General features: G+C 53.8%; 2 protein-coding genes across 3 annotated transcripts in view; both read right to left on the bottom strand.

The window, feature by feature from the left end:
• Positions 1-5,335: 5,335 nt before the first annotated feature.
• On the bottom strand, positions 5,336-8,631 carry TMEM125 (transmembrane protein 125). The gene is made up of 3 exons (XM_047873472.1): positions 8,473-8,631; positions 6,976-7,125; positions 5,336-6,720 (listed from the first exon to the last, which is right to left on the bottom strand). The coding sequence occupies exon 3, from the start codon at positions 6,578-6,580 to the stop codon at positions 5,921-5,923; it is 660 nt and encodes a 219-aa protein (XP_047729428.1). The 5' UTR covers positions 6,581-6,720; positions 6,976-7,125; positions 8,473-8,631; the 3' UTR covers positions 5,336-5,920.
• A 4,854-nt stretch (positions 8,632-13,485) lies between these two features.
• Positions 13,486-20,175, bottom strand: part of CFAP57 (cilia and flagella associated protein 57) — a 75,449-nt gene continuing 68,759 nt past the window's right edge. Inside the window, exons 23-24 of one of the 2 annotated variants that reach the window (XM_047873459.1) lie at positions 17,837-18,060; positions 13,486-13,618 (exon numbers count right to left, since the gene is read on the bottom strand). In XM_047873459.1, the coding sequence (XP_047729415.1) occupies positions 17,846-18,060 (215 nt within the window). In that variant the 3' untranslated portion in view covers positions 13,486-13,618; positions 17,837-17,845. Of the gene's footprint in view, positions 13,619-17,707; positions 18,061-20,175 lie in introns of those variants that run through there. The other variant, XM_047873462.1, reaches the window with a different exon arrangement.

A 20,175-nucleotide genomic window follows, 5' to 3' on the forward strand; every position in this document is an offset into this window, starting at 1 on the left:
GCCGTGATCTCACCCCAAAGTAATGATGAAACAGATCCAGAGAGGGGACCTTTGGTGTTTGGAATTGCTCCCACCCTGCCTGGGCCGACACCCTCTCCCCTGAGTGAATGGGAGCTGAGAATTTTTAGGGCACAAGCTCCCGGTTTGGGAGGGCAGGCCGTGAGGGTGGAAGTGGTACGTTCCATCCTTGGCTGGGCTGTCCCGGTTGCTGGGGCTGACTTCCATGGCCATGTCCAGGGAGCCTCTCAGGTCCCGAGGAACAGTGAAGAAGGCAGCCCCTGTCAGCATGCAGAAAACTGGGTATGAGGGGGCATGTGTTGGTCCCCTGAGGCCCAGAGGAAGCTCCTCCAGAAACCTGAGTGTCCCCAGAAGGCCTGAGGTCTCATGGGAGATGTGACTGGATGTGATGTAAAGACCACCCAGATTGGAACAGAAGTTTCTGGAACATGTTCTCCAATATCCAGGGGTCCAGGTGACACAGCTGAGAATCTGGAATGTGTTGAGCCCAGGAGGAACATGTGGCAAATGCCTCTCTCTACCTCCCCTGCTGCCCAGTGCGGACCTCTATCTAGGCCCGGATCACTCCACTTCCTCTCTCATTCTCCATAGCAGCTCTTTAAAATGGCCTCTGCATCACAGAGAAAATAGCTGTTGGTCAGGGCCTCCCTCAACTTCCTGCTACAGACCCCACAAACTTACCTGTGTCCACGTTCTTCCTTCTCTCCTGTCAAAGTGGCACCGTAAGCCCAATGCCACCATCTTGTGCCCTGGAGGCACCCTCCCTGCCGCTCCGTTCAGGGACTTTAAGAACAGCCTCTTCTCTGCCTTGTGTCTTAAACCTGTCTATCAACATTCGGTCAACCCTTCACACCTCTCCCATCTTAAAAAGCTCCTGAGTCACGAAGACATGTTGGTCCCACCCTCTGAACATCCATCGAATCTGTTGTGTTTCCCTCTGTCCCAACAGCCATCCCTTTGGCCCCCGTCATTGTGCATCTGCCGATGGCACTCATCAACCAACTGATTCCCCTGCCTCTGTTTTTACCTCTTCCAGTTAATTCTCTGTGCTGCAGGGGGAATGACTGTCCTAAAACCCAATTTGACCTCTGCTTCAAATCCTTCCCTGGCTTCCTCTTGACCTTAAGTGGTGCCACCTGTACAGAGCCTCTGAAAGAGTGGCCCAGGGCTCCTCCCTGGCTGCACCTCCTGCCTCCTGCCAGTGAATGCTCCAGTTCTAGCCACACAAACCCTTTGTGTTTCCTTGCAGGAGCCAAGTTCTCTCCTCTCTGGACCCTTCTTCTGCTCTTTCTTCTTTCTGGCACTCTTTCTTCTCAACCTCTCTAGCTTGGCCAGCTGCTTCTCATCCCTCAGGGGCCAGCAGCAATGGCACTTCTGGGCCTGATTGGACATTTCTTCTGATTCTTTTTCTCCTAAGGCCCATTCCTGGCTCTACGCTGCAGCCAGCTGGCCCCAAATCCTATTCTGGCCAAAGTACTTCCCTCATTAAAAGCTTTCCATGTTTCTCATTGTCCTGAGGACAAAGTCCAAATTCCTCAGCTGGGCTGACGAGGCCATTCCACAGATAGGAGTGAAGGAGGAGCGATTTGGGGGGAGCAAGGTGAAGGCCTCCCACCACATGACCCTCTTGTTTTCTCCTGACAGGGGAGGTCACACCATCTGCAGGGGGTGATGCTGAGGTGTGAGGGGAGTGGAGAGAACTTGGGGGGCCCGCTGTGAAAGCAGGAGCTGACCAGGGAAATGCAGCGTAACTGATGAGCAGAATTGCAGACCAGTCGAGATGGGTGATGAGGAATTCGTGGTGACACCAGGCGGCCTGGCCTAATACCTGGTCACTGGGAGGCAGTAGGTGTGGCAAAAGCAGCTGGGTGAGCTTCAAAGGAGCAGGGTGCTAAGGGGTTGGGGACTCTGTGAAGGAGTGGGTGAAATGTTGGGCGATGGGATTTTAAATTTTTTTTTTTTCCAACGTTTATTTATTTTTGGGACAGAGAGAGACAGAGCATGAACGGGGGAGGGGCAGAGAGAGAGGGAGACACAGAATCGGAAACAGGCTCCAGGCTCTGAGCCATCAGCCCAGAGCCCGACGCGGGGCTCGAACTCACGGACCGCGAGATCGTGACCTGGCTGAAGTCGGACGCCCAACCGACTGCGCCACCCAGGCGCCCCTGGGCGATGGGATTTTAACCAGAAGGGAGATGAAGACAGGAGGGGACAGCTTTAGAGAGAGAGAGAGCAGAGGGGCCAGTAGACGGCTAGTTGCAATGTAGACCAAGAGAGGATTCAGTGAGATGCTTTGAGCAAACAAGCTTGAGGTTGGAGGTTGTGGGAAGTCTGCTTTAGAGATCCCGGAAGTAGTAGCATTTCTGCCCTGCCTGTGCCTGGACCTCGCTCTCACCCAGACCCATGTTATAGCTGGGTGTGTGGGTGCTGACTTCCACTGCTCTTTGGAACAGCCCTCTGGGGCCACGGGCCATATTCTTCATCTGGCATCTTTCCCAGGAAAGCTCAACAAAGGCCCTGCCTGCAGTAGCTGCTGATCTAGACATTTGTGTGATGTAACCCGTCCCTTCCCCCTTCTCTAGGCGTCTGTGTTTCTGTTTTCCTTTAGGTGTTTTGTTTTTTGTTCTTTAAGGTTTTTTTAAAAGTGCTCTATTTATTTTATTTTATTTTTTATTTTATTTTATTTTTATTTTTTTTAAGTAATCTCTATGCCCAGCATGGGGCTCAAACTCACAACCCCGAGATCAAGAGTTGCATGCTCCACCAACTGAGCCAGCCAGGTGCTCCTTCCTTTAGTTTTCTAAAGCAAATATGTTGAAAGAGTAACCCTGTCTTAGCTGAAAAGAAATCGCATTTCACCCCATATTATAGGATGGAGAGGCAGTGTGGGGTTCTCTGGTGGCCCTGTAGCTGGTGATACTGATAGATTCCTCTTGGGAACCCTGGAAGGGTGAGAATTTGTGGGGAGGCAGAAAGATTCAGGGCCAACAGTGGGGACAGTGGCCTAAGTTTCCTACCCATTTCTATTCTAGGTGGGTCTTTCCCTGATCCTTGCGTACACATTGCCTTCCAACCAAGCTGAGTCCTTCATCCATGCAGCAAAGCACTTGCTATGTGTCAGGCCCACCTTGGGAACAAGGGGTGCACAGATGGGCAAGACCCAAATCCCCCCAGGAGGAGCCAACCACCTGATTAAGGAGACAGACACACAGAGAAAGAATTGCAGACTGGTGTCTACAATCGCAAGGACAGGCACAGAAAACAGACAACTCATCAGTTTAGGAGGAGAGGGTCGGAAGAGGTCTGGAGAACCGGGTCTTGAAGGGTATGGAGGAAAGGAAGAGAGAGCACACAAAGGCTGGGAAAAGTGAGAATATGCGGAGGTCACAACAGTTCCGTGAGGCTGGCTCATGGGGTGCTTGGAGGTGTGAGGGAGGCCGAATCATGTCGGGGATCCTGCACAGTAGCCTGCGTGTGGTGGGGGGCACGGGGAAGGACTTTTGTTTTAGGACAGTGCTGGGTTGCAACTTGGAGCTTCCCGGGTGTAATCTGAAGCTGGCCCTGGTACATGGAGGTCAGACAGAGGCCGAAGACAGAGGCCACTCCAGAGTGGTGACTGGCAGGTGTAACAGGCAAGGAAACTCCCTTAGAGGCTTGTCTTGAGTGGCCACAAGTCGAGTAGACCGCTGCACCTGCCTCTCATATCTTAGAAGTTTATATAGAGGCCTTAACTGGGTTCCATCTCATGTACAGTCCAGACAGTCTCAATGCTGTATCATTGTCTCAAGGCTCTATCCTTGGGGCAGCTTCTCGGAGCCAGAAAGGCAAGTGGGACACACATTCCAAGGGCAGGGGAAGGGGTGAGGAGCCTCCCATCACCTGGGTCCGGCTCATGGGTGAACAGGTGGTCATGTCCTCCCACCCCACCCCTCTGCCCGCCAATACCTCCCTAACAGTCACTGTGGCTCAGGTGTATGTGTTGGGCTTGGGAGAGAGGTGAACTGAAGAAGAAAAGAGGGGCGCCTGGGTGGCTCAGTCAGTTAAACGTCTGACTTCAGCTCAGGTCATGATCTCATGGTTTGTGAGTTCAAGCCCTGCATCAGGCTCTCTGCTGGCAGCACAGATCTTTGGATCCTCTTGTCTCCCTCTCTCTCTGCTCACACTCTCTCTCAGGAATAAACCAACATTAAAAAAAAAAAAAAAAAAAAAAAGCAAAAGTAGGGACCCCAGGCGGGAGGCTGCACAAATGAGGCAGAGATGGAGAGGGCGCTGGGGGGTGAGTGTGGAGGGTTGAGCACCACACACACATCTCTGGGGAAGTCCGCAGGTGATGTTCACTGGACACAGGATAAGGAGGGAGGCAGGGTGCCGTCTGGGACCACAACCGAACTTTCTAACCCAGGTGCTGGGTGACGGGTGCCCCCCCCACCCTCTCTGGGTGGGACAAGGAGCTGGTTCAGGATGAGGAGGGGGATCCGATGTTGAATACGTGGGGTCTGAGATGCCACGGGTCCTGGGGAGAGGTTCCATCGTCCTCCTGGACGTGCCCTCTTCTTCCCACTCACCTTGCTCCCTCCTTGGCTGGCAACACCCTTCCCTCATCCATCTGCTCGGCGGCATTTTCTCCAGGAGGCCCCCTAGGTCTTGACTCCTGAAAGCAATTTCCTCCTGTTGGAGAACCTGTATCTCCACACTTGGGGCCCCCTGGAGGCCTGTCTGGTTTCCCAGCCCATCTTGGTGCCCTGGCGGGGCTGCATGGCATCTGACCTCGAGAAGCAGGGAGTGATGAAACTAACCGTAGCTCCTGTCCTGGTGGAAGGTGCTGGGTGCCACATAGGCCGTTCTGCACCGTAGATGGGAGATCCTGGGGCTGACCCCAAGCTGGCAGTGACTCTTACCCCCCAGGGGGGTTTCAAACAACCCTCCCATACCCGGGGTGGGGGCAGGAGGGCCCGGAGGAAGGCCAGCAGGTGCAGCTACTACATAGGCCAGGACGATCCGATTCCAGAGGTGGGGTAGGGAGTGGCAACCTCCAGAGAAACTAGCTGATAAAACCCCGGCACTTAAGACTTCATCTTGAACCAGCACAGGAGCAAATGTGAAGGACTCAGGCCACACTCCTCCCCACCCCCCTTCCCTCACCCCCTCTCCCCTCCAGCTTCCTCATACCTGTGAGGAGAAATCACAGGCCTGATAGGAGACACGTCAGGGTACCTTTTGTCAGCTTGAGGTAGGCAGTGTGCACCGTAGACGCGGTAGTTGTCGGGGAGGGGAAAGCCGAGGGGGAGGGGAGATGGTGAGGTACCGACAGCGACAGTGACAACGGCCACCAGTTTTATTGCACACCTGCCACGTGCCCAGTCCTTCCGTATACGATGTGGTCCTCAGAATCGATTACCACGACCACGACCGTGACTCTCTGGAAACTGAGGCTCAGAGAGGTTAAGTCACTTGCCCAAGGCCCCCCAGCGGGTGGGGGATTCCAGTCCAGTCCTGTCACATTGTGGAGCCCGCGTTCTTTGCACTTTGTCACCGGGTACTCTCCTCAGTGAAGTCGCCGGTATGGTCTCTGGGGTAGGACAGTCGCTCCCGGAAATCTCTGATAGGTGTTCCAAGGCAGGGTTGGATTTGAGGGGGGCTGGGAACAGGGGCCAAGAATCTTCAGGGGCCCCAGGTCGAGACGGTAGACTCTGACAGTTCCACGGCCACAAGCCCCCAGTTCCACCTTCCTGTGGCATGGATGTGTGGGTACACGCGTCACGCAATCCCACGGAGGGCTGGATGGTCCTGGGGACACCTACGCACTCACGTGCGCGTGCAAGCACACACTCACACCCACTCCCACCCTGGCACGGCGCCGTGGACGCTGAGGCAGGTCGCGGGCAGGGGAACTCGGGCTCGGTCAGATGAGGCTGGCGATGCTGGACGTAGTCTCATGATGCCGCCCGGCAGAAAACCGTCCCGAGATGCTGAAGATGCTGCCGTCGCCACCGTGGTGGGCGTGGGTGGAGGGGGCGGCCGCACGGAGAGGCGGACAGTGTCCACTGACGCCCACCTGATAGAGCAGCAAGCCCAGCAGCAAGAGCGCACCCGAGGCGGCCAGGCCGATGCCCACAGACAGCATGGCGGCCAGGGGCCGGGCCGGGGCCGGGGCGGCGGCCAGCCCTGCCAGAGTCAGGCCGGTGACCAGCACCACCAGGCCGCTGAGCAGCACGACCAGGGCGTCCACCCCGCCGCCGCTCCGCAGCAGGGCCACGTGGTGGGGCTGGCGGAGGCAGTTCATGTCCTGCACGGCGGAGCTCATCAGCTGCTTGACCAGGACCAGCAGGGCCAGCAGGCACAGCACGGTGCCCGTCGCCAGCCGCCACTCGCCCGAGCGGCTGCTGGTGGAGGACAGCAGCGCCACGCCACCCGCCCCGCAGCCCGCCACGAGCGCCACGGCCACGGCGAAGCAGAGCGCCGAGCGCCGGGGCTGCTGGGACCACCACAGCTCTACCTGCTCCGCCAGCGCGTCCGGGGGCGGCCCCCCGCCCGGCGGGGCTTGAGCCTCTCCTTCCGGCATAGAGGGGGCGGGGCAGAGGACAGAGGTCAGTATTAGGGGTCAGAGGGTGCGGGTCATGGCCTAGAGCCCCACCCACCAGCTCGGCAGCTAGAGGCCCAGAGTCCTGTTCCTCTCCCAGTCCAGGGTATGGCCACCATCACCTGCGGGGGGGCGAGGGGGGGGGGGGAATCGCACTTGTCACCTCCCCAGCCTGCTCGGCCTTTATGGTCTCTTCTGGGAGCCTTGGGGATGATCCCAGGGAATCCACCCCAGTGTCCCCCGACAGCCTCCCCCTGCCGCCTCCCCCCCCCCCCCCCCCACTGCCACTTGGGAATGCTTCTCCAATGACCCTGGGGACTTCCCCCACGTAGCACACCTCCCACCCCTCCAGGGAAGCCCCTGGCCCGGCCCCTGACCTCTCCGGGCTCTCTCAGTTGCCTGTCCCATCCCGGCTGGCGAAGGAACTGGTGCCACAGTGGATGATGGGACCAAGAGCAGAGATAAAGCCTCATTCAGGATCCGACTCACATGGCCTCAGCTGTCACCACTGGCTCCTGGGGGGAGGGCTGTGGGGAGGGAGGGGGCTAATGACTTAACTCTTCTGGAACCAGCAGCCTGACCCTGAATCTTCTCTCTCTCTCTCTCTCTCTCTCTCTCTCTCTCAGGGCTGCGGCTACTTCTCTTGTGGGTCAGGATCTAACCCCTAGATCTCTCCTTCCCCAACATCTCCTCTGATTTCCATCCACAGCCGCTGGTGCCCTAATCGCTTTCTCCCTCAAACCTGGATCTCCTTCCTGAGCTCCAGACCCCGAAGCCAATTGTCACCTGGATGTTCCATAGTCACCTCTGGTGCAAGGGTCGCATCCCAGGCTCTTAGCCCAGACCTCCGCCCCGTCTCATGTTCCTTATTTCCTTGTGGAGTGTAATCCCAGGGAGGCCACCTGCAAACCTCTCTCCATCCAGTCCCTGTTTCCATCCCCATGGCTCCTGCCTCATCACCCTCTTCCACACCCGTCTTCCTGCCTCCCACTCTTCTCCGTTCTCCCCATCACCAGTCCACCACGACATCCTCCTCCACGATTTCTCTAAAGTGGCACAAAGGGAGAAGGAGGGCTCTGTGCTGGAACCCCAGCTGCTGTTCTTACCACCCATGGGACTTGGGCAAGGGACCTGACGGTGGTCACTCTTTTAACATGTCCTCTAGAGACCAGTCAGCATGACTCAAACTGGGTGAAATAAAGCAGCTGTGGTCTCTGCCCTCAAGGAGCCTGAGTTTACAGCAGTGTGTGTATGTGATAAATGCTGGGTGTGGGTTAGTCAGAAGAGGGGCTCAGGGGAAGGTCAGAGAAGCCCCGGATGACTTCACCTCTTAGAGCCTCAGTTTCCTTATCTGAGAAGTGAGGACAGTAACATTTTCTTGAAGGATGGGGACGAGTCAGTTGACACGGCCATTTCAAATTTCCAGTGGGAATTCTTGGGCCCGCACAGATGCCCAAAGCGTGCTTTTTGAATCAGAGAACACAATGTTCTCCTCTTTAATTTAGGAGAGAACTCCTGCTTCATATAGGATGCAGGTCCTGGATCGGTCCCGGAATATGATTAATGTGGCTGTGCATGGGTTACACCTCTGATGAGGTTACTGGTCCTTCGCAACCCCACTCCAGGGGCTGCCTAGCACTTGAGGTGGGAGGAGCAGGTGCAGATGCCCCCAAGGGAGGTGGGGGAGGGGCCGTGGGAGGGGACCTGGAGTCAGTCCCGGCATTCCTCAGGGCTGTGACTTCACGGGGTCGGAAAGTGCTGGCACAGGTGTGCTGGGACAGCGGGGCCAGGCCGGGGGTGGGGTGGAGGTTGTCAAGAAGCGCCAGTGGGAGAGAGTGGGGGCGGTGGGGGTCAGGGGACCATGGGGCACTCACAAGAAACCTGGAAGTGCTGGATCCGACCAGAGCGGGCTGGGCCAGGCAGGTGGGGCGCTCCAGCTTCGTTTCCGGGGAGGCGCTTCACCTGCCTAACCTGCGTCCAGGTGAGCCTCTCGGGTGTGTGTGTGGGGGGGGAGGGGGATCAACAGGTGTTTCCAAGGCAGGGCTTGAGCCGATTGGCTGACGTGGCAAAGCTCCTTCTGGGCCGAGGCATTCCTGGGAAGGGAGGGGCTTCTGTCAACTGCTGTTAGGGCTCGAACACAATTCCCAGATCTGGGTAGCTGGAGGAATGTTGTCTATCTGCCCCAGAGCCTGGACCCTAACCCATCCCCTGGCTCCAAGCCCAGCTTAACTTTCATTCCAGCCTAAACCTAACCCCGACCCCAGCTGCAGTTTCAAACCCTAACTAGAATTCCTAGCTCCGGCTGCAACCCCTCCCCCACATCTCAGCCCCAACCCCCAGCCCCATTTCCAAATCCAATTCCAATCCCAACTCCAGATCCCGACCCCAAATCTGGCTTGAAACCTCGTTCCAGTTCCTCACCCCAGCCCCAGCTCCAAATTCTGGAATTAGGTCCTAGACCACAACCTTGACTCTTGTCCCTCAATTCAGCCCCCAAGTCCCAGCCCCTAACTAAAATCCTGCCTCGGCCCCAAATTCCAACACCAGCTGATCCCCAAACCCAGTCCCAGTACACTCATCCCTGGATTGGAGTCCCTACGAGCCCCTTGATCAGTCTCCTTAAAGCCCCAAGTATGTGACTGCAGTAGGCTTGCCTCCTGGATGTGGCTCCTGCTGGGGGAGGAGGGACGGGAGCCCCCACTGAGGAGGAGGAGGGAGAGGAAGAAGGGGGGGAGGAGGAAGAGGAGGAGGTAGGGAGGAGAAGGAGGAGGGGGAGGAGGAGGAGGAGGGGTAAAGGCTTTTCAGGAGTACACCAGAGCTCCCCTGCTTAAAACTCTTGCAGAATCAACACTTCAGGATATATGCCACACTCCTTTGCAGGGCTCACACAGCCCCTGCCATCTACACCCAGACCAGTCATTTGCCACTGGCCCACTGCCATCCAGCCAGATTGCATGTCACGTCATTCAGTTCTGCATGCTCTGTCCACTGTTTTGCCCTTCTGGTTGGTTTTTGAACTCAGAGTTCCCCTGCGTGGGGTACGTCCTGCCACCCAGGCTCTGTGTGGCCAACTCGAATTCTTTAACTGTGATGTCACCTCCTCCAGGAAGCCCTCTCGGACTTTGAGGCCGGTTTAGGTTTCTCTGGTGCACCCATGGTCCCTGTGCTTCCCCCACAGCTGCTCTTGGTGCATGTGCTCTAATTGCCCCTATTTACTTACTGGTCACCCCCCCCACATCCCCCCCCCCCACACGGTGGCCTTAGTGTCCGTTTTGCTAACCATCATGACCTTAGAAGCCAGCATTTTGCCTGGCACGTGGGAGGTAACCAATAAATATTTGCTGGAGAAATGAATGTGTGAGGTGATAGATGCAGGGAGCGTGTAAGACAATGCTGGAAGGGCAAGTTTGGCGGGTTGCACAGGGACGTAGACGCCATGGCAAGGCTCTGGACTCACTTGCGGTGCCCCTGGAGGATTCCGAAATATACCAGAGATGTGGCCAGGGCTCTGCTTCTAATAGGGAATCCAGCACCACCCACCGCACATGCTTTGGGTGGGGAAAGGGTGCCTGCTCGGAGGTGGTTGTAGACTGTCCCCTGTCTCCTGGGTGGAGCCCCTTGTAACACCCCTTATTCTCTCTCCTTCTGATATGGATGGAATAGACAAGAAAAACAAAATCAAAGTCTTCTTCCCATTCTCGGCTCGCAAAATAATTCTTAAAAAAAATTTTTTTTTTAATGTTTACTTGTTTTGAGAGAGAGAGACAGATTGTAAGTAGGGGAGGGACAGAGAGAGAGGGAGACACAGAATCCGAAGCAGGCTCCAGGCTCTGAGCTGTCAGCACCGAGCCTGACGCGGGGCTCAAACTCATGAACCGAGAGATCATAATCTGAGCTCAAGTCGGATGCTTAACCAGCTGAGCCACCCAAGTGCCCCAACAAAATAATTATTCTTGACCCGTCTTAGCTTCATTCTGTGGAGATGATGGGGGAGCCAGTCACAACCTTAGAGCAGCACTGTTGAATAGAAATAGAACATGAGCTACATGTGTAATTTAAAATCTTCTAGTAGCCACTTTAAAAAGATAGGGAAAAAAGGGTGAAAATAATATCTTACAATTTTTGTTCAACCCCCAAATATTTGCATTTTAATATACAAGTGATTAAGGAGCTATTTCAGTCCGTTATTTTGTGCATCTCAGTTCAGACTAGCTACGCTGCAAATGCTCAACCACCATGTGTGGCTCGCAGCTCCCTTCCTGGACAGTGCAGATCTAGATGGTTCTTCCCCTCAAGGAAAAGTTGGGGCAGGCTGGATCTCAGGGACAACCATGTGACTGTGTCACTTTGTGAAGCATTGTAAAGGTGTCCTTTGCCCTGGGAGGAGCTGGGAAGTGGGGTGGGGGGAGGGGGGCTGGGTAGGGCTCACCTCTGTGTACTCCTCTTGCTCATGTCTAGCAATTATTTATCCTTCTGGTCCCAAGGAGGGGTTAGCCCAGCCAGCCAGCCATGGTCTAGCTGTCCTGGAAGGAGCTGGGGCAGGGGTACTCATGAAATTTTCCCTCCCTTTCCCCTGGGAAGTTTGAAAAAAACTTGTTGGGTAGGGGTAACAAAGCCTAAAACTTCCTCAGTTTAAACATGGATTGTCTTTGTTTTCATTCTGGGTCTTATCAAGTAACTTGGAGTTCAAGCGGACAGGCAGGCTCCTTGCAGGGCTTTTGAACCATGTCCCCAAAGCAGAGGCTGTGGGGGCAGCTCAGATGGGCAATAGTGAAAGCCAAGAGTAGGAGGTGGCCATGGGCACAGAGTGCAAAATGTGGGTTCTAGCTGGTTCATTAGATGGTGGGAGTTCTGAGAGGCCTGCCTCTCAAACGAGAGGCCCTGTGGCCCAGTCTCCCTGCCTCTGCCACATTCCCACCGAAGGCTACTGTCAACCTGGTCGCTGGAGTGACCCTGTTCTAAGGCAGAGCGGGTAATGTCATTACTGTGCTTGCATGCCTCCAGTGGTCCTCTTCCGCAGAGAAACAGTCCTCCCCCATCCTAAGGCCCTCTCTGAGTTCCCTCCCTGGCTTGCTCATGCTCAGAGACTTTGCACAGGCTATTCCCTCTGCCTGGAATGCTTTTCTCCCCAAGACTCCTTCCTGCACCTTCCTTCAGGAATGTGCTCGAACAGCACCTTCTCAGGGAGAAGGCCTTCCCGGCAACTCTGTCTAAAATCACAGCCTTCCCCATACTTCCTATCCCTTTCCCTTATTTTATTTCCTTTTTTCTCTGTTTCTCTGTAGCACTTCTCACTGCCCCGTATGCTATATATTTTTCTTACCTGTCTGGAATGTTGGCTCTCTACTCCCCGAAAATGTAAGCTTCATGAGGGAAGGGATTTGAGTCTGACTCATGGTATCTTCCCTGCTCCTAGAATGGGCTTGGCATATAACAGGTGCTCAGGGAATGCATGTTGAATGAATGTTGGAACAGAACATTGGTTTTGGAGCTAGATTGACCTTGAAGTGTCAAGCCCCAGCTCCAGTTCCGTAACCTTAGGAAAATTCATTCTCTTCGGTTGTAAAACGGGGACAATAGTACTTAGTTGTGTGTGTGATTAAATAATATAATCAATTCTTCTTTTTTAATGTTTATTTATTTTTGAGAGAGAGAGTGCTAGCAGGGGAGGGGCAGAGAGAGGGAGACACAGAATCCGAAGCAGGCTCCAGGCTCTGAGCTGTCAGCACAGAGTCCAACGCAGGGCTCAAACCCATGAACTGTTGAGATCATGACCTGAGCCGAAGTCGGATGGTAACCGACTGAGCCACCCAGGCTCTCCCCCTGCTTTTGGCATTTAAAAAAAAAATTTTTTTTTTAACGTTTATTTATTTTTTTGAGACAGAGAGAGACAGAGCATGAACGGGGGAGGTCAGAGAGTGAGGGATTCACAGAATCCGAAACAGGCTCCAGGCTCTGAGCTGTTGGCACAGAGCCCGATGCAGGGCTTGAACTCACAGACTGTGAGATCACGACCTGAGCTGGAGTCGGACGGTCAACCGACCGAGCCATCCAGGCGCCCCTGCTTTTGGCATTTTAAAATCAGACTAGAGATTCCATTTCAGCTTTGGGGCATGTACTAATGAGATGCTGAAGTACCTAGCCCCAGCTGAACTGGGGATGGAAAGTGGTCTGCAGAGAAGGGGGAAGGACAAGAGAAGGAGGGGTGGTCCAGCCAGGCCCTGGTGCAAGTTTCTTTTGAGGCCTGATTGTATCTCTGCCTTGAGATTCCCTAAGACCGCCCCCCCTTCTTGCCCCCAGCCCAGTGACTTCCCTTGTGGCTTAAACTGGCTGGAGTTGGGTTTTGCTACTTGTAGCTAAAGAAGGGCATCCACAGTTCTTCTGTTCAGAACTGGACTCTCCCAGTCCCATTTTTAATACATTTATGACATCAGTACACACAGTAGGGGCTAGGTTAAGTCCTAGTGGACACCCAGCACCCCTGCCAAATCCCACATGAACAACAGGTACACATTCCTGTATCTGACTGGTCATCGTGGGGGATCGGGAATGTTAGTTCTTCCTGCTGCCTGGCACACAGCAGGGTCACCTCCTCGTACATTGGCTCCCATTCCAGTTCAGCTCAGGGGAGTCGGTATCTTAGGTGTGCTCAAAGCATAAGTGGATCTTGAACCTCCAATGGTCTAGAGGAGCTCGCCCCCACACAGCTCCGGCGGAAGGAACCCCACCCCTGGTCCGGACATCCTTCTCTCTGATCTTTACAAATCCAGAGCAGTGATGGCAAGGGAGTCCTACCTGGACACACACATATTCCCAGGCCCACCGGGGCTCCTCAGGCACCTCCTGGGAGCAGCTGTCGGGTAAGGACTGGTCATGCCTTGTGTAAAAAGCAGTGGGGAAAGGTAGATGCTGATGCTAGGACCTCCTGTGAGGCAGGGTCCTCAGTGCCAGGAGAACAGGATGGCGAGGGGAGGCTTGCTTGGGAGCTCACCCTGTCTGGCCACAGCCGATGCAAATGGTCTAGAAGAAGGACAGGGGAGCCAATGGGTGTCTGGGGCTCAGAAAGAGGATAGTCATCCAAAAGCACCAGCTGTCCCACCATAAATGAATGACTCCCTAGGTTAACAATGGACCGCAAGCAGAAGAACAAGAGTGGAGTTCGTATGCCGATGCCTAGCCACCTGGGTGACAGTAGAGTCCTGTAGGAGGAGGTGACTGCCAGGCCCACTCTGTCAATGAGGGAGTCAACTGGCTCTAGGGACCCTGTGAAGGGGGAGGTTCACCAGTGGGGTGAGAACCTCCCCTAGAGTCATGATAGGCAAAGTGAAGGGAGGTCTCAGTGCAACGGCCACCCCAGTCAGGGCCACCCAACAGCTTGAGGTGGGAACACACAGGATAGACTATGGGAGGCAAACTGGTGTAGCTAAACCCTGACAGTGACTTTTCTCTTTGTAACAAGAGAGCCTGACTTCTCCTTTGATCTCCGAGGCATCCACTTCACAGAGGACTATCTCAAAAAAACACACTGGCAGCCACTGAGGTTTCTTTGTTTCTGAGATCTTGGTTGATTTTAATAACTGACCGTTTGAGCCACTTTCCCCGCCCCCCTCCCTACCCTTCAAACTCCCACTCTTATGTTTTAAAAATTTTTTTTTTCAACGTTTATTTATTTTTGGGACAGAGAGAGACAGAGCATGAACGGGGGAGGGGCAGAGAGAGAGGGAGACACAGAGTCGGAAACAGGCTCCAGGCTCTGAGCCATCAGCCCAGAGCCCGACGCGGGGCTCGAACTCACAGACCGCGAGATCGTGACCTGGCTGAAGTCGGACGCTTAACTGACTGCGCCACCCAGGCGCCCCCCCACTCTTATGTTTTAAATAGTGAGCCCACAAAACCCTAGGCCTCACACTTGACCCCAATAAAGCAGAATCCCAGGCCTGTGAGATGGCTCTCTCTCTCTTCCTCCCTCCCTCCTCTCCCTCCCTCCCTCCCCACGACCTTGCTGTGTGGCCCCAGGTGAGATGTATCATTTCCAGGCCCTATAAGTAATAAAGCTTTATTTTTTTAAAGTTTCCTGATGGTGGTTGCTGAAGGGTGTCTTGGGATCATAGTAAGAACCACAAGGGTGAGTCTAGCCACAACGTTGGTTATCGATAGGCTGAGACCGGCATCAAACAGCAAGATTATACCTCTGGCTGCAAATTTGCCAACAAGAGGCCATCTGCCTGGCCCCCCCCCCGGGCAAGTGAGGAAACACCCTGTTGACCTGCTGGCCCAAGTGCCAGGCTTTGCTGGGATGGGGCTCTCCGTTTGCTTCTGCCTTCACCTCCTTCTCGGCCACTGGACTCAGGGGAGCCTAGTTTGGGAGGCATCAGCTCCCTCTACTTCTGGGTTAGACTTGTGGAGCGTCACACTCCTATGACCTCCACACCTGGTCCAGGTTCTGTCTGGTGCTTCTCCAGAGCAGGCTTAACGTGGTTGGGATGTGGAGGCCATGGACAGCCTGGGCTGCGAGTCCGGCCCTGCTGGGATGACGCTGTACCAACTATTTCGCTCTTCCTGGCTTTGATTTCCTCATCTGTAACCTAACACATCTTTTTTTTTTTTTTTTAATGTTTATTTATTTTTGAGAGAGACAGAGACAGAGACAGAGACAGAGAGAGAGCGCACGCAAGTAGGGGCAGGGCAGAGAGAGAGGGAGACACAGAATCAAAAGTAGGCTCCAGGCTCTGAGCTGTCAGCACAGAGCCTGATGCAGGGCTGAAACTCACAAACTGCGAGATCGTGACCTGAGCCAAAGTCGGAGGCTTAACCGACTGAGCCACCCAGGCGCCTCCCCTGAGGCCCATCTTGTAGGTGAAATGTGATGACTTGATTCTAAGGCATTTTTAGGTTGAAAACTCTGTCATTTGAATGTTGCTGCATCCAGCCACAGTGAATTTCCTTCTGGCTGAAGAGCAACCAGTTTTCTCTGCAGGTGCCTTCTTCCCAAGTCTTCCTCCCTCTCCCTGTGCTGGGTGAACTCCCTCAGTCCTGAAGTCAGAAGAATTCACTTCTCAAGGGCACCTGGGTGGCTCAGTCAATCGAGTATCCGACTTCGGTTCAGGTCATGATCTCATGGTTTGTGAGTTCGAGCCCCGCATCGGGCTCTCTGCTATCAGCACAGAGCCCTCTTCAGATCCTGTCTCCCTCTCTCTCTGCCCCTCCCTGACTAGCTCTCTCTCTCTCAAAATAAATAAACTTAAAAAAAAAAAGAAAGAAAGAAAGAAAAATTCACATCTCTGCATCTCTGCTGCCACCATCTGGGTCCCAGAAGCTGTCCTCTTACTTGTAGTTAGCCATGGTGTCTTCCCGACAGCCCCCTGCCTCCACTGTCGGGTCCCTTCATCAATGCTCCACCCAAACACCCAAGACAGCTTTAAACACAGACACAGCCATGGAACCGAGAGCCTAGGAAGAGAGGCAGCATCACACCATCAAATGGGTATATTAGAGTGATGGTTCTGAAGGAAAACAATACGGTACGTGTAATCTACATGGGGAAGGAGGGATCAGGGACTACCTTTGTGAGCAAGTGACATTTCAGCTACCATCTGAAGGATGAAGTTCACTGAGTGAGGTGTGGGTACAAGAACATTTCAGGCAGAGAAAACAGTATGTGGAATGACCCAGAGGCAAGGAAGAACTTGAACTTTTATAAGAACTGGAAGGAGGCCAGTGTGGCAAGAGCCTGGAAGTGGAGGACAGTGGCTCTCGGTGGCTTTGTGCTGGCCTCTGGACAGAGTCATATCTGTAATGCACCTTTAAACCCTGCAGCACCTAGCCCCACTGACCTCCCTGATCTCATTTCAAGTCAGTTTCTTCTGCAAAGGTAAAGCCAATATGCTAGTTCGGAATGAAATCTGTGTCCCAGAGGGGCCCACCTGCCGGGCATGATAATGTAATGGGCTGTCGTCTCTGTGGTTGAATCAATTAGAGGGTGCCTGAATCTTTCCCTACTCCCTGAGCCTGGTCTCCTAGAGCAGAGGACATGCTGCGTACACAGTGGTCTGGAGGGGAGGAGCTGGCTACTGTGACAGGGTGTGGGCTAGGGGTGGAGGTCAGGGAGTTGCTAAGGAGTGAGTCCCACATCGACTGCTTGGTAGCCTCTGCTGTGAGCTTTCCTTCTGATCTCCCCAGGCTTCAGGAGAGCTTTGCCAGGCGTGACAGCTATGTCTCAGCTCTCGCTGTGAAAACTAACCCAAGAGCAGTGCCCAGAGCTGGGGTAAAGCAGATTGGGGAAGATGGGGAAATGTCTTGGAGATGCCAGGTGTAAGAGCCAGCAGGGACCAGCAGAGACCAGGGGCTTAAATGTTTGCTATTTGGATATTAGAAGGGTGTCTGGCCTCTGAAGGTGGGAGAAGACAAGGACATCTGGGTTATGTTCTTTTGCTCGAGTGCATAAAATGTCACTTTTCCTGGTATGTGTGACTGGGGCGCCCAGTACGGTGGCCTAGGGGAAGAGGTACCCTCCCCCCACCTCCATTCAAATGGAGGAGCAGGGCAGGGCCCTGCAGAACAAGAATGACCAGTGTAGAGTGCACAGAGTGCATGGGTGTAAGAGAACCCTCTGTAAATAGAGCTCTGCTTACAGTCCTCACCACAGGGTCAGCAGGGGATGGAAGGCCTGGGGGAACTCTAGTCACTTTGCCATGTTCATTACTTTACTGTCATCTTTGCACACACGTACAAATCCCCAGAAAATCTCACTATGCTTCATAAAGGAGAAGAAAACGTCGGTGGCTTTGTCTGGTCCTGACTGGGCTGCCAGGGGAGGAAGCCAGGTCAGAAGCGGCAGGCAGTGATGCTTAGGGTAGGAGCAGGCAGCCCCATCCCGGGGGTCCAGAGAGGACAGAGGGGCAGCAGGAGGCCGGGCCCAAGTCCAGTGTGATCTCCGCAGTGACAGGCAGCCCTGTGCCTGGACCGGGACAAGCAGCGATGGCTTGGGAGGAGTTGAGCCCCCCGCCCCCTCACTTCCTCAGGGTCCTCTTTCTCTCTACTCGCTCCCTGGCTCCTTGACTAAGCAGAGAGTTGGACCTGGTTGTGGGCAAACATCTTTATTCTGACCACGTCCCAAGTTCCCCAGGGCAGGAGAAAGAGGCTGGTGTGGCCAGTGCTGCAGGGACTGCAGGGCCAGCCCAGAGCCGGCCGGGGGACAGAGGCACAGGGCTTCCTCTGATGCAACTGCAGATGGCTTACCAGAGGGGGTCACTTGGTCTGCACCTCAAAGTCCACTTCTGACTCAAGGAGGGAAGGAAGCCGGACGACAGAGAGCGGGTGGAAGCCCGGGATCTGCTCTTGCTCTTGGATCTGCTCTCGGAGGCGCTGGATTTCTAGGCGTTGCATTTCGATGATTCTCCCAGTTTCTTCTTGCTCATTCAGTCTCATGGTGGGAGCGATGCTGGGCATGGCCTCGCTGGGCACTGGAAGGGATAGAGCAGGACTAATGTGGGCCTGGGCTGCCACAAAGCTCTTTTGAAACCAGCGTATCCCTCTTTCTTCTCCTGTCTCCTCAAATAGTTATGAGCACTTATTATGGGACAGACACTCAGTCCCAGATGCCAGGGGTAGAGATGGGCCATTTCACCGTGTAGCAGACACGGAGGAGTGAAGAGACACATTTCAGAGTGAGACACAAATGCTGGGCAACACCTCAGCCCAGCCTGGCTCCTGAGTCCCTCCAGTGGCCCCTGCTCATTCCCCTGTTCCCCACTCCCCAAGCAGGGTGGTGCTCTCTTGCTGACCTAGGTTGGCTTCCAAGCCCCCAGTCCTCCTCCTCACATAAAACTCCTGTGCCAGGAGCCAGACTCTTGGCACCTCTTGGGCTGGCCACTCACTCCTGCTCCTTGAGGACTCCCCACCCCCATCCTCCTGTCTCAGGTGCTGCCATCATCTTATGTGATGCTGACGTCCGCAAGGGTCCGTGGCTCGTCCCGTTCCCTGGCCCCCACAGGCTGAATCTCAGCATTTGTGTCCTCCGGCCTCCACGCCACGTCAACACCCATTCTGTGCTTCCCCTCCCTCATCACGCCCAGGACCCAGCACTTTGACGTCTTTACTCTAGTAGCCCATCAACCATTACCACCCCTCTGACAGCCTTCTCCTTAAGATACCTGCTCTCTGACTGAATGTAGATGTCTTCTTCCTGGACCGCTCCATTTTTGACCTACCAAATGGGTTCCTTTTCGATCCACTCCCTTTTCTATCCAGTTAGACCCACTGTGAGTTTCTTCTGCCATTTTCTTGACAGCAGCCTCGATACTCGAGATGCCTTGTCCTTCTGCCCCATACGCCCTGCACAGCCCAAACCCGAGATGGCTAAACCATCCATTGTCTCCATTAATACCTGGCCTGTTGCGTGCTACTGAAAAAAGTAACATATGAGATTCAAATTCTCAGTTTCCAACCCCAGATGGACTTCCTGTCCATAGTCAGCAAACTCTCAGTGACCCCCTCCCTCCCACCGCCCCAACCCACCTGCCACCCTGGGCTTTTGAACTTTGGTCTCTTAATTCCTTGTCCTCACTCTTTAAAGAAAATTATGGTCAAATGTAACTTAAAATTTATCATCTTACCATTCTAATTAATTAATTAATTAATTAATTAAAATTTTAGTTAACATAGAGTGCAATGCTAGTTTCAGGAGAATTCAGTGATTCATCGCTTACATATGACATGCAGTGCTCATCACAAGGGCCCTTTTCAATACCCAACACCCACCTAGACCATCCCCCATCCGCCTCCCTCCATCAACACTCACTTAGTTCTCTATCGTTAAGAGTACCATCTTACCATTCTCAAGTATAGAGTTTAGCCGTGTTAAGTACAATTTACATTGTTGTACAATCAATCTGCAGAACTCTTGTAAGAACACTTATGCCAGCATTCTGCTTTCCGTCTCTAAGACTTCGAATGCCCTGGGAACCTCAGATAAGCAGAATCACACAGTATTTGTCTTTTTTGGGTCTGGCTTATTTCACTTAGCATGATGTCCTCCAGGTCCAACTACGTTGCAGCATGTGTCCGATCCTTCCACTTTAAGGCTGAGTAATATTTGTTTGCATGCATACATCACATTTTGTTTATCCATTCATCCGGTGATGGGTGTTGGGTTGCTCCCGCCTTTTGGCTACTGTGAATAATGTTGCTATGGACATGGGTGTACAAATATCTCTTTGAGACCCTACCCTCAGTTATTTTGGGTACGTGCCCAGAAGTGGAATTTCTGGATCCTGTGGTAATTCTACTTTCAATTTCTTGAGGAAGTGCCATACAGTGTGGCTGCACCATTTTATGTCCCCACCAACAGTGCACTACGGTTCCAGTTTCTCCAGATGCTTGCCGACACTTTTCTCTTTGTTTTGAGAGCAGTCATCCTAATGTTGTGAGGTGGTATCTCATTGTGGTTTTGATCTCATTTCTCTGACGATTAGTGAGGTTGAGCATCTTTTCATGTGCTTGTCGACCGTTTGTGTATCTTCTTTGGAGAATGTCTATTCAAGTCTTTTGCCCAGTTTTTAATCTGGTTGTTTTGTTGT

Source organism: Prionailurus viverrinus, chromosome C1, assembly GCF_022837055.1.
Source record: "Prionailurus viverrinus isolate Anna chromosome C1, UM_Priviv_1.0, whole genome shotgun sequence".
Taxonomy (NCBI): Eukaryota; Metazoa; Chordata; class Mammalia; order Carnivora; family Felidae; genus Prionailurus; species Prionailurus viverrinus.

Coding starts and splice junctions, on each gene's coding strand:
- TMEM125 (XM_047873472.1), bottom strand. CDS start 6,580: ATGCCGGAAGGAGAGGCTCAAGCCCCGCCGGGCGGGGGGCCGCCCCCG.